At 37.5% G+C, this 13,949-nt stretch overlaps 1 protein-coding gene across 1 annotated transcript; it reads left to right on the top strand.

Moving 5' to 3' along the window:
* Positions 1 to 1,572: 1,572 nt before the first annotated feature.
* IBSP (integrin binding sialoprotein) lies at positions 1,573 to 12,954 on the top strand. Its single transcript, XM_087816244.1, has 7 exons — positions 1,573 to 1,649; positions 4,286 to 4,353; positions 4,433 to 4,483; positions 4,580 to 4,657; positions 7,637 to 7,699; positions 11,800 to 11,955; positions 12,463 to 12,954. The coding sequence occupies exons 2-7, from the start codon at positions 4,300 to 4,302 to the stop codon at positions 12,952 to 12,954; spliced, it is 894 nt and encodes a 297-aa protein (XP_087672370.1). The 5' UTR covers positions 1,573 to 1,649; positions 4,286 to 4,299.
* The last annotated feature ends 995 nt before the right edge of the window (positions 12,955 to 13,949 follow it).

The raw sequence follows: 13,949 nt of genomic DNA, 5'->3' as shown, positions 1-13,949 counted from the left end.
GCTTAGTTGGTTGGAGAGTCATCCTGTATGTCAAAAGTTTGAGGTTTTGATTCCCCGTCAGGGCATGTACAGAGGGTAGACAATCAGTATCCTCTCTCACATCAATGTTTACCGCCCCCCCCAAATCAATAAGCATGTCCTCGGGTGGGGATTAAAAAGAGCCAAGGCAGCTCCACCTAGGCTCACTCCTGCTGCGGTGGTCTCGCCTCTTCTATCCTAAGCCCTTCCTTTATTTCACTGTCCTCAGCTTTAACAAACGTTCTCTCAAAACCACCTGTACTCATGTCTTGAAATCTTTCCTGCACCAAGTCAAGAACCCATGTGTGCCAGACTGTGCCAGGGCAGGCCTGCCTCATCCCAGTCCCTTTCTGGTGATACATCTAACAAGGTGATAGGCACACACATTTAAAAATGGTATTTATTGTCTGCCTGGAGTGAATCAGTTGGTTGAGTTTTGTCCTGTGCACCAAAAGGATGTCAGTTCGATCCCTGGTCAGGGCAAGTATGGAAGGCAACCAAACAGTCGATGTTTCTTTCTCACATTGATGTTCTCCTCTCTCTCTCCGCACCCCCCCCCTTCGTCTCTCTAAGCATGTCCTTGGGTAAGAATTTAAAAACAAATATATTTATTAATTTTTGGTTTCTCAGGTAGAATATAATTACTTGGGGAAGATTAAAGTTACCGGACAAGGAGAATATACAAACTATTAAGTTAAATTTCTCTTTGTAAATGAAAAAATTTAGCACTTTAGTTTATCAATCAGTCCCTTGTAAGTTTGGTTTTCATGAATCATTTCAGTAACAACAGATCACACTTGCCAGCTCTAATCATATTTTTCTATATACATAAAATATTAAATGTGAAAATGAACAGAAAAGAGGTATATAGAAACCTCTAGGGAAAAAAATAGGTTACATCACTTCTGCAACAAGAAAGGACTATATATATATCTAACCTAAAGAGGTTTATTTTACAAAACAAAAAATGAAGCCTTCCTATCAGTAGCATGATCCTCAAAAGTTCTAACTTTTATACTTAGTGATATGTTTTAGCGAATATATCTTATAAATCCTGATATTTAATAATATCAATTTTACCTCATGAGGCACTAAAGCATATTTCAGGAAAAATATAAGATAATTGATATTAAATATTAATTGTTATTCAGCTCATTATTTAGTTAATATTTTTACTAGATTAATAATGTAGAACTGTATTTGATGACTAAATTTTTCTTCCTTTCAACATAGTAAACACTTGTATAATTATGACATTTTTAAATGGTTAAATCTTCTGCTATTTATTTTAATTCAAATCCAGTACATTATATATATTCAGAACACAAACTATTCATCTTCTTCTAAGCCTTCAATTAAATTCCACAATGCAAACTTCTTGGCACTAGAACTGTTTCATGTTTATTCAACTGAGCCTGTGTCTTGAAAAAGTGTTGATGTTTGGGGGTTTTCTGGTGAGAATCCACATTCTGACATCACCTTGACTGTGACAGTGATTGGCTGTTGGAAGGCAAAGAAGAGTTTATAGCCAGCAAGAGCAAGTGAATGAGTGAGTGAGAGAGCAGGGGAAATACTCAATCTGTGTCACTCACTCCTGTGAGCCTGCCTCCTCATTCCAGGACTGCAAACGGGTAAGATTTAACATGACAGTTTCATTATCTTAAAATCAAACACTCCATGTTTTACATCTATGGACTTGGCTTTAAATTTTTAAAATTTAAATGTGGATATTATTGCACTGTATAGAATGGCTGTGTAATTTAATACTTGTTTAGCATTAAACTAGTACCTCAGATTTTAGATTCGTTCCAAAAGGTTAAGCTTATTAACCCATGCATGTAAATTCTTAATATTATGCATAAACTAGAAAATTATGCTTTCTACTTTCTATCTCTGCATCTCATAGATAACTGCTTATTTCCTCATTCTGAGGCATTCAAGATAACCTGACTGAAATACTATTTTGCATTTGCAAATCTGCCTCCGATGTATGCAGAGCTCCCCATAAAGTATGCCTAATTAGTATTTCCATTATGTACAATATCTTTTCATTATGTTATACTTTCAGTTTCAAAGTGTTACTATCCTATAGTTCTGAAACCAGTATGGAAAAATATGTAGTACTAGAGAAATCAATGATATTGGTAGTTCATAATACTTTTCCCAATAAAAACTTGTAATGAGAGTGGCAAAACTATTCTTTAAGAATATTTAAATTGTTGTTTGGGTTATTATGGTTAATATAGAGGTTTTTGCTTTTGCTGAATCACAAAGTAAATAAAATGAGATTTATGTAGGAAGCCAATTGCTGCCTACCTGAATCCTTGGTTCTTTTTATACTACCCCCCTTTTGTTTTCATCTAGTTGTTTTTATGGTTTGTTATAAGAAATGTATGTAATAAAAATTCTTTCTACAGTCCTATGTATTTAAGTTTTTAGGTCTTTAAGATGTTATAAATACCCCAACTCTTTTTCATAAAGCTACAGAGCAACAATCTTCCTGTTTGTGAGTAGACTAGATTATAGCTGACAAACTTCAGAGTACTATTCAGAGCACCCCAAGAACAATGAAAGCTTCTTAAACAGCCCCCTTCAGGGACGAAGTCTCTTTATCCCAATGTGATCATCAAGAACTTTTTCTAAAGTAGGGAGGACTGTAAGGAAGCGTGTAGGCATCAAAATCAAAGACCCACTCTGCCACAAATAGAGTGTGACATAGGACCCAAGAAGCTTCTTTGGGCCTCAAGCCTTATCTTATGTAATGTTTATTTTAGTGCCAGGTACTTGGTAAGGGTGCAATAAACTTAGGGTGAATGAGGAGAAAATGCAAAATCAACCTTCAGGGTACGGTGTACACATGGGTTTTATACATCTTAAATATTACTTTTCCAAGTATGTGTATGGGGAAATTGCCATAACCATTACATATTGCTTCTCAAATGTGGCCAAATACTTTTTCTCTAACCTCTTCCAATTCAGATTTGTCAATACTGTGAACTTGCAAATTTACAAATATGATTTTACCAAGGCTTAAAACTATCTCATGTTTTTCAATTATTTAGAGGATCAAAAACAATAAAATAATACGCCTTGCTTCCTACACTATTTTGGCTTAAGCTGCTCAAAATATCTCTGTAATAACCATTGTCAAAAAATAATAATAAAATGAACAAAATGTCAATAAATAGATAAATAAAATAAAATGTAGCCAAAGCTGTCACTCTGTATGAGAAAGCACTCACAGTTAAATGTGTATGTCAGTGCAAGTGGGAGGAGGGTGTTAATAGGCTGTCAGCTCAGTTTATGCAACCTCTATTAAACTGGATTTTATCAAATAGGATAAAATTAAGATAGGATTTCACTATCTTTCTTTATTTATGAGGAATCCGCGTGGAACTGAGATCTTTGCATGGCTACCAACCCCAAGACTGTTCAGGAACTATTCCCACTCAGAGTTGCATCTTCAATTCTTCCCTGACTTTGGAGAGCCCTTGATCCATCTCATGACAGCTTCCCACACTAGTGATGGAAAGTTTAAATGGAGCTGGAGAAATACCTAATTTGAGGAAATTTGCCCCTGATATTCCAAGGTGAAATTCTGATGACTTCTTCCCGTAGAATCATCCCTAGACATGGCTCTTGGTGCAACATGCTACGAGAACAGTATTTTACATATTATGGATCACTTCACACATATAAAAAAAATACAAATATTCTAAGATATTTATAGGAAAATGGTGCCTACTCTCCATTTTACAAATGATCTTTTAGTTCAAAAGCTACATAGAAGCTGGAAATGCCTGTAGGATTGTTGGCATTAAAACAATCATATAAATGTATTCAATTTTTGCTTAGTTTTAAATCATAAACAAAAGAAACAGACCCCATAACCACACAAACCATTCAATTCACTTAGCTGCTATTCCTACGTAGTGATGCTAGTAGGCCTCCTAGCCCCAGAGTGGGGTATGCTAAGCACTCTTGCCCTTTGCAGTGATGAGACAGTCTTCTAGTGACAGATCATAGCAGAGAGGTTAAGACCAAATACGGAACTCAAGATTATTTAAACAGGAGGGTAAAGTCAGTCTTCTATGACTTAAATAAAAGGAACCATTTTTAAACAACAATAGAAATTTGGTCTTAATTACTCACAACCATAATTGGGCGGAAATAAAAACAAATTAAATACTTCATTGTCTAGTATGAGCAAAAAAAATTACACTTTTAGTTTTAATATTTGTTAACTTTACTACTTCCTTCATTCCAGAAGCAATCACCAAAATGAAGACTGCTTTAATCTTGCTCAGCATTCTGGGAATGGCCTGTGCTTTCTCAGTAAGTTCTTTAGTAAAAACCTATTTTTATTTCCATGTCAAAGAGAGGATATGTAGTAATTAAATATTTTTTTAAACAGATGAAAAATTTTCACAGAAGAGCCAAGGCAGAGGATTCTGAAGAAAATGGGGTAATTAACTTTAATGTATTTCCTTGGCCTAACTACACTTGTTCTGGATGTATGTGCACATCAAACATGACTATATCATCTATTTTGTTTACGCAGGTCTTTAAGTACAGACCACGGTATTATCTTTATAAACATGCCTACTTTTACCCTCCTTTAAAACGATTTCCAGTTCAGGTAAGTATAAAAATTAATTTTTCTTTTCACCCATTACAATAGAAAGAGAATCAAATTTAAAGGTGAAACACTAAATTGGACTCTCACTGAAATGCAGCCAGAACGATCACTTACTACAAAAAATTTGTTTTTAACATAATAAAATAAAACTTATCCTTCAGTCTCCTTTAAAATAGAGATACACCACACAGAGTAGAATCATTTTGGGTCCGGTCTAGAATATAATAAAAGTAAATACCTTGGCACATTGAATTCAGGTATTTTGGCTAACTCACTGACAATTAAGTCAATGATAAAGCCACTAATTGTCATGTTATAGTTAATTCAATACAGTCATACAGCTGTTTCACATCCAATAATTTTAGAGTCCTTTAATTGGTAGAAAAAATTTGACTTTATAAATAGTAGAGATCATTTAAAAAGAAATTCTTGATAATCAATGGTGATTACCGAAGATTTTCTGAACTTCTGACCTGTGTAGGTCACTAGAGCAATAAATATGTCATACACTGGAGTGTAATTTTTACATTGGCTCAAGATACGCAGAAGAGAGAGAGAACTTCATGAAGTAAACCAACATGCTTATGAGAAAAACATTCTTAAAATTTGAAAACAAAAAAGAAAATAGCTAAACTAAAAATAAGAGTTTCTGTTTTTATTGGGTTACCTGTGAAGAGGGCCTTTGAAAAGTGGAGGGTGTGGTGTTGATTTTAAATATACAACAAACCAGAATTGCACTATTTTTATTCCTATAAAACGATGCCTCAGCACAGTGGCTTGGCATAGCATCCTACCATATGTCGGGCTAACCCATGTCTAACTCATACAATGATAGGAAATGATAATTTTAAAGTATTTCTAGCACCATAATAATTATGGGAAATGTGTGTGGCCAAAGAAATATGAGCACAAATGATACAAGAGCTGTGGGTTTTCAGAATTGTGTTCTATTCTTTGGTTCACTCTCAGGCCCATAAATAAACATTGCTCATTTGAAAGTTTCCTAAATATTAGGTTCTTAAAGATATCCCCACCTAGATGCTTATATATATTTTAATTGGACCATATGAAATGATATTAGGAAATGTTTTATTTTTCATTGATAGACTCCAAGTTCATAGATCTTTAAATATACCTTTAGTATACAAAATTTCCACAAATTATATGCAGATAGGTCCATCTCAACTAATTAAGAATTTGTAAGTAGGACAGTTGTTTTAAAAAGAATCCAATAAAACATATCTCCTGATCTAACAGTCTAACCCAGGGTTTATGATATATTCTTCTATTTTGCAAAGTTTGATTTCTAGGACTTTTTTTCTTACATGTCTACTTATATATTTTTCATAGCTCTTATATATTATATATATATAAAAGACTTTTGGAAAACCCATAAGACTTAGTGACAAATTGGCAATAAGGCATAAATGAGAGAAAGGAAAATAAGAAAAAGCCAAGGCTTCAAGACATTACATGCAGTTTTAAAATTGTTCTCACTGCAGATATTAATTGAAGAGTGATGTGGTTGAGGTAGGAAGAAAGCTAGACATGAGGAAGTTTGAAAAATGATGAAATACTCCCAATATGCTGCATAAATATGCTGTCCTCTCTATATAATTTAACTAACAAATAAAATAAAAGTAGTTCAAATATAATGTCACTCTTTATTTACTCTCTGGGCTGGAGAAAGCAACAACCATTAAGGTCATGGCAGTGGAAGAGCAGGTCTAATTATTCTCTTTTCCACCCAAGGTTATTCTTGGCTAAGGGGGCAAGCATTCCCTTTCGTTGGGTGGGTGGTGTGGCCACCTGAAGAATGAAACCAGCAGGGATGGCCCTGAGCAGGATTGGATCTTGACTGTTTCCTGAAGTCTGATCTCTAACCTGGGGTTCTTCTGCAGCTATATTTCTAAGACCCATGGAACTTAACTGAGTCAGAATCAAAGTTAACATCTGCAAAGTAGAAAATGACAGAATCATAAGTTGGGTGTCCATTTGTATACCTGTTGCCATTAAAAGTGGTGGCAGGAAAAGAAGGAAAACTCCATTTGGATCAAAACTGGGAGAAAGATGAAGAATCCTCTACTGTCTTAAAGGCTCTGAAAGCAAAAGTTTAGATTTACATTTTCTTTTAAAAAGTGGCAAATCTCCTTAACTTATAATTATATATTTATAACAGATTCCTTTGTTTAATTTATTCTCATTCAATATTCAGCTCTCTAGAGGGCTGGTACTGTAAAATCTCCTAAATGAGTAAATGAATTAATTTTTCTCTTATATAACTTTTAATATACAGGGTGGCCAAAAGTAGGTTTACAGTTATGAATATGCGAGATTATTCTTGTATTATTATTTATTATTATATTATTTATTTGTATTACAACTGTAAACATACTTTTGCCATTCCTGTATATATATTAAAATTTTAGGTATTAGTTTTAGATGGAAAGATATTAAAAATTATATGCAAATTTAATTTCAAGTCGAATTCTAATTTAAATTCATCAGGAAAACTCATTATTTAAGAGAATCACTGAGTAACAATCACTTTATAATAAGCCTAATAATTTTATTCATATTTTATAAAGAAATGAAACAATGTATCTATGCCTAGCCCAAGATTTGCCTTGAACTGGTTGATATCACAGCCATTCTGGGCTTCAGATTCCTTCTCTGTACAAGAAAGAAATTGGACCAGATAATCCTCTTGGTCTCTCAGAGTTAAGCAATTTTGGGATTCATTGCTTAAGTTTTTACATATGAAGTATTTTAACATATTGTCTATGCTTTGGGGTTAAAAATGTAGTATCTCATGCATATCTTGATCATTGTAAAATGCTTTTTCCTCTCACACCTCATTTTATATGTGCTCAGTCTCCTCCTAGCTTTCTCACATTAGCATGAGAACTGCTCTAAGTAAATAAATGTAAGTCTACATATATATCCACATATGTATGAATTCATGGGTATGTTTTTTAGAGCAGTGACTCATCTGAAGAAAATGGAGATGGTGATAGCTCTGAAGAAGAGGAAGAGGAAGAGGTAAGACATTTCTGTGGTTTTTGTCATAACAAACCAGGCAGCACAAAAACAAATAGGAGACTAGTTTACCATAGTAGGGACTCAGCAAACCGCCATTGCCAGCTTACCAACTGCCCACAGTCTTCTATTTTGGACAAGTAAAATGTTATTTAAATTAGAATAAACTAAAATATCTTGTTTAAAACATTATTGCAGTTTGGGGTTGAAATTATAAATGGTACACAAAATCAAAAGTGTCTCCATTTTAAGTGGAAGAAGTATGAATTCTGATAAATAGGAAAGAAAGCATTATTTATATTTAAGTGGATAGAATATGGTGGTTTGTAAAAGGCAAATACATAGTGAAATGCTTATTTTAATGACTAAACTTAAAAAACTTAATTTACTAAGTGAGTAGTACTGTATGCGAAAGCTAATCTTATGCCCTCTACAGTGTTATTGTGAGTCATCTTCCTTTCTTGACCCACCAAAATAGGTTGATCTTTTTAATAGGAATTTCATGTATTTTTTGTCTAATGATAAAATTCATGTTCTTACAGAAATGGAAATACTCAAGATGTAAAAAATACCTTCTGATATGGTACTACAAATCAGTGTAGTTTTGGCTAAAATTCATCTATATATTTTGGAAATTGTGCTAGCATGTTTATAACTGACACTCTTGCCCAAGGAAACATACTAATTAGGTACATTTTCCTGGATTGTCAATTATAGCAATCCACTGGTTTGGCAACCTTCTAAATTCCATTATTCATATGTACTATTTATGAATAGACAATGACAGTCAAAAATGGCTCATGAATAAATATCTGTTGTCTTGAAAACAAAACAGTGTGGGAACTTTAAAAACAACAAATAATTAGTGTAATTTTTTTTAAATGTAAAATTAACATTTCCAGTACAACGATTTACCCTAATAACTTAAAGGAAGGCCCCAACAAGAATGTCAAGCCAGTACCAGGAAAAATGCCACCTACTAAATCCCACACATTTTTGCCTGTAGTTCCACATAGTAATCTTACACAAGAACTAACCTAGGGTAATCCATTTAACTACCGCTGTTTGCTGTACAGCGATTGTAAAATTGCCTTGCAGCTAGATTTCCCAATTAGATTGTATACCTTTTGTTAGTGGTTCTTGTTGTGATAATGGTTGGGGGTGGAGGAAGAATAGGACTCCTTTAGCATTCTAATGAAATCACACACACTTAAAATTCTGCCAACAGTCTCTGAACATTTACCGTCCTTCAAGAAGTTATCTTCAAACTCCCCATGACCCAGGAAACTTGGAAACTATAAGTTTCATTCTTCTTCTGTATCTCCTCGGACCAAGTAGCACAGTTTCTTATACATATATGGTGTCCAGTAAACATTTGGTGGTTTGGTTTTGATCCTTCAGAGGAATAAATGCTCCAAAGATCATTCGTTAAAAGTGATCATGGAAAAGTGGATGACTAAACCTGGGAGTCTTCCATTCTACAGAGATTCTATAAGCACTTTCCCATTTCTTCCCTAAAAGTTTATTGGCAATTCAGGTTAAATACAGAGTCACCAGGAATTGTATTCACACGAGAGGGTGTTTAGGCACATTTTCTATTTAGAAAACATACATATTTTCCCATTTCTAAACTATCCAGCCTCAAAAAATATAAAACATCTATTGAAATATAATACACATAACACAATTATCATAAGCATATAGACTACTGAAATTTCAGCAATTGACACACCAGTGTAACCAGCACTCATAGCAAAAAGCAGTACATGCTTTGGGCTCCATTCCATTCATTAACCAAGCCCCACCAAGGGCAACTGCTATTTTGACTCCTATCAGATTGTTTTACCTCTTTTTGTGTATTATATGTATATACGGAATCACACAGCATATACTCTTCGTGTGTGTACTGTTCTACTCTCAACTTCAGAGACTAATCCATATTGTTCAATAGTTGTAAATTATTCATTCTCATTGTTAGTATTCATCATATGAATTTACCACAATGTATTATTATTCTGTTTATGGGCATTTGGGTAGTTCCAAGTTTGGGTTATAACAAAAAGTGCTGCTACGAACACTCTAGTATTCCTTCTGGTGAACATATGCATTCATTTCTGGTGTCCAATTTACCTAGAAGCAGGTAAAATGCTATGCATATGTTCAACCTGAGCAGATGCACCTGAGCAGCTTTCCAAAGCAGATGTGAACTCCCACTGTCAGTATGAGGGTTCCAGTTATTCCATGTTTTCACCAACACTTTTTCCTTCAGTCATTTTAGCCATTCTAGTGGGTTAATAATACTTTTGAAAGCACAAGTCATTGCTAATTTTTTTATCCAATAAGACATTTGAAGCCTAATGCCCATCAACAACAGACTGACCTATTTTTCCTTTTCAACTTATTGCAGCAGGACATCCTCAAATAAAATATCTAGGAAAAGAAAGAGTACTGTAGGACAAAATGTAGATATCTATAAATTGGGAGTTTGGGTCCATATTCATAACTCTGCCACTAATTAACTGCTGTCTATTTGACCTAATATGATCCATCTATTCCATTGGACCTCAGATTTTTCACCTGTGAAATGAGGGTACAGGACCCAACTTGTGTATCTTCTTACAGTAAAGATCTTTCCTCCTCTATGCCTGAAAAATTTAGTCTGTTGGACTAAAGCATAAACATGAAAGAATAGATAAACAGTATGGTGTTTGTGGACTATTTAACACAATTAGCTTGGAGATGGTTTGGGGGTTGACTCTAGTATTCCCAAGAGTACATTGAAACAGTGGAATTTACAAATTTGCTTTAGTCACTTGTTTTAATAATAAGGCAGGCAGGCTAAATATGAGTTTTGTTTGTTTGTTCTTCAAGACTTAAAATATAGAATCCTTAAAGTAATCTTAATATCACAGTATCTTTAAAAATATATTAAAATGAATTCAATTTTCGAGGACTTAGATTCTATGTGTATGAATTCCTGATTTTTAATATTAGCTATGAAATACTTCGTGTGATTAGTCCATTGTCTAACAACATGGAGTAAAAGAAGAAGACTAAAATGTTGAAAGATTTTAGTAAGCATTCATTTGAGGAGTGGGAATTTAAAAATATATATATTCATGCAATAGCATAATATATTACTAAGAATTTCTTGGAGAGCTTTGTTTCCTCATTGCACAGAAAAATTGTGTGTCAAATCCTGACATCTTTTGAGTACTGCATACGGCACAGAGCTGGCTTACATATTGGCAGATGGATTTTGAATTAAATATATCTTTTTTCTTTTAATAAGTTAATGAGATGTGTTTACTTCTTTTGGTGGTGAATAAGACATACAATCAATTAGAAAGGAGTTGGTTTATATAAAAAAATCCCCTTTTGAAAAACATATCCTAGGTGTAGTGTGGACAATTCACATAAATTCTAATCATCATCTAAAACTTCATAATACATTACAAAGGGCTCAGCTTTTTGAGTTAGAAAGATAATAGCTTTGTCACTTACTAGGAGAACTTTAGCAAGTTATTCAGCTTTCCTGAGCTCAATTTCTTTCTCTAAAGAGGAAGAACAATACTCCTACATTACAGGGCTGCTATAAAGAACAGAAGAAAAACAGGTACCAAGTTCTCAGCTTATTTGTCAGCAATACACGAATTAATTTACTACCACACTGCAGTAGTTATTAAGACCTTTGAATTTTCAGTATTTAAATTAAATAATTTTAATCAACTTCAATTTAATGAAACTTAAATATAATTAATGAAAAAGACTTTAATGGATAGACTTTAAGAGCCTAAGCCCTGCATGATGATGTGATACCTATAGTAAGATACGCTGACATTATGACACAAATATTTTTGCATCGATTAAACAGAATGTAGAAATACCTAAAACACACTAGAGTGAGGTCAACGGTGAGCGGTAACTTTGAGTTCTTAGAAGTTAGAAGCGCCAATGGCGTGAGAGGAAGCAGAGCTATCCACACTGGGCGGTGAGCGGGTTGAGGGACACAAAGATCCCCCCAACAGTGCTTCATGACTCCCACAGATCGTGAGTTATCCTCCGGCTGAAATAACTTTCCTTGCTCTGGGCCCTTCTCCTAGGAGAATTCAAACGAAGAAGAGAACAATGAGGAGTCTAATGAAAACGAAGACGAGGCCGAGAACGCCACCCTCTCCGCCACGACGCCCGGCTACGGCGAGGGGACCACGCCCGGGGCGGGGACCGCGGGCCCGGCCGCTCTGCAGCTCCCCAAGCAGGTACCGCGTCCCGCCCGCGCCCACGCCGCCCAGCGCCCCGCTGCGGGCCAAGGCCGCCCGGCCCTGCGGGAGGGGGCTCTGAGAAAGCAAGGCCAGGCCCAACTCCCCTGTCTGCAAAGAAGAAAAGCTCTTCCCCCAGGCAAGCCCTCTGCCCGAGCCATCGCCGCGCCTTTCACACGATGGCAGGACACGAGGGACACGCACCTTAGCGACGGGCAAAGGTCCTGCGTTTCGGGGATGGGGCTCCCGGGCGGAAGGCGGGGAGCGGGGCTGTGGGGCGTCCCCCGCAGAGAAAGCGCCTTCACCCAGTGCTTTCCCCCCTGAAACGCGCCGGGAAGGCCCTGGTTCCGGTTGAGCCCCAGCAGCCCCCTGCGCGTCCGGCGGGCTCCCGCAGGAAATGGCGTCCGGAGGCGCCGCCGAGCAGCTGCGCCTGCGCCGGCCGGAGGGCGGCCCCGCGCCCGCGCGCTCCGGCCGAGGCTCGGATTCTCCGGCGTTCTCCCCTTGCAGGCTGGCGCTGGAGGGAAGACGGCGACGGAGGAGGAGAGTGATGAGGAGGAGGAGGAGGACGAGGGAGAGGAAGAAAACGAAGCCGACGTGGAGGAAAACGGGCAAGGCGTGAACGGCACGAGCAGCAACATCACGGAGGCGGACGCGGGCCAGGGCAGCAGCGGCGGAGACCACGCGGAGGCGGAGGAGGGCGAGGAGGAAGGCGCCCCGGAGGCAACCACGGCGGGAACCACGGCGGCCGGAGGGCAGGACGAGGGCGGGCCGGCGCCCGGCACCACCCCCCCGCCGCCGGGGGGCAGCACGCCCGCCGAGTACGAGGCGGAGTACGAGCCGACCGGCACCAGCGAGTACGACGCCGCCTACGAGGTCTACGAGAACGGGAACGCGGAGCCCCGCGGGGACAGCTACCGCGCCTACGAGGACGAGTACGGCTACTACAAGGGGCGCAGCTACGACAGCTACGACGGCCACAGTTACTACGACCCGCAGTGAGGCCCGGCCGGCGCCGCCGCCCCCTCCGGCGCCTCACGGGCCTGCGGGCTCCACGGTTCAACTCAGGAAGGTGCAGGAAGCACGGGCCCTGGACGGTGCGGGGCGGTGCCGCCGGCGAAGGGGTTTGCCGGCGGCGTTTCTGCAAGTGCACGGGCTTCCTGTCGCTTTTCCAGCTGGCATGCTGTTATCGAAAGGTCGTTGCCAATCAGGGCGAACTTTAGCAGGTGGGAAACCAATCCATGAGGCCAAGTTCGATGGGATGTTTTGAAGTTGTAGTTCTATCAACAGTATTTTTAATGTGTTTGCTCTGTTACCGCTAAAACATACTTTTTGTGCAAGAAGTGCTTCTCAGAAAAAACCCATTGATATTAATGACACTGTATACGATAAATGTGTACTCTTTAATCATACTACCTATCCAACACTGTATAGTTTAATTATCATCCTCATGTGTTTTTAGGTGACCTGTATGTATATTCTATTATGGGTTTTTATCACAAATAAAAATGCAATCCTTAAAATGTGTTATGTGAAAAAAAAGTGAGAGATTCAGAGTGGGAAAAGTGTGAGACAAGTAGGGGGACAATTCAGCTGAAGGATAAAAGTTTATTTCCACTATGGTTTAAAATTCAGCAAAACTGTAAACATTTTCTTGTAGATAAATCAACATATCTAAGACTTTGACATGGTTGTCAAAGGGTCAGCCATATACATCAGGGGGAATACATGGCTTTTATTAGAGTTGCCATATTTAACAAATAAAAATATAGGATTTCTTTTTAAATTAGAATTGCAAATAAACAACGAATAATTTTTTAGTATAAGTACATTCCATGTAATATTTGGCCTTCGTAAAATATTTGGGCCATACTTATACTAAATAATTCATTACCTGAAATTCAAATTTAATTGAATGTTATATGTTATATCTGGCAATTCTACTCCTACTTAATTTGGTTTTAGGTTCAGTAGGGAGTGGGATAGAGTATAAAACT

This window comes from Miniopterus natalensis, chromosome 1 (genome assembly GCF_054644295.1).
Source record: "Miniopterus natalensis isolate mMinNat1 chromosome 1, mMinNat1.hap1, whole genome shotgun sequence".
NCBI lineage: Eukaryota > Metazoa > Chordata > Mammalia > Chiroptera > Miniopteridae > Miniopterus > Miniopterus natalensis.
The sequence above is the reverse complement of the archived record's forward strand: the minus strand, read 5'-3'. Positions and strand labels throughout refer to the sequence as shown.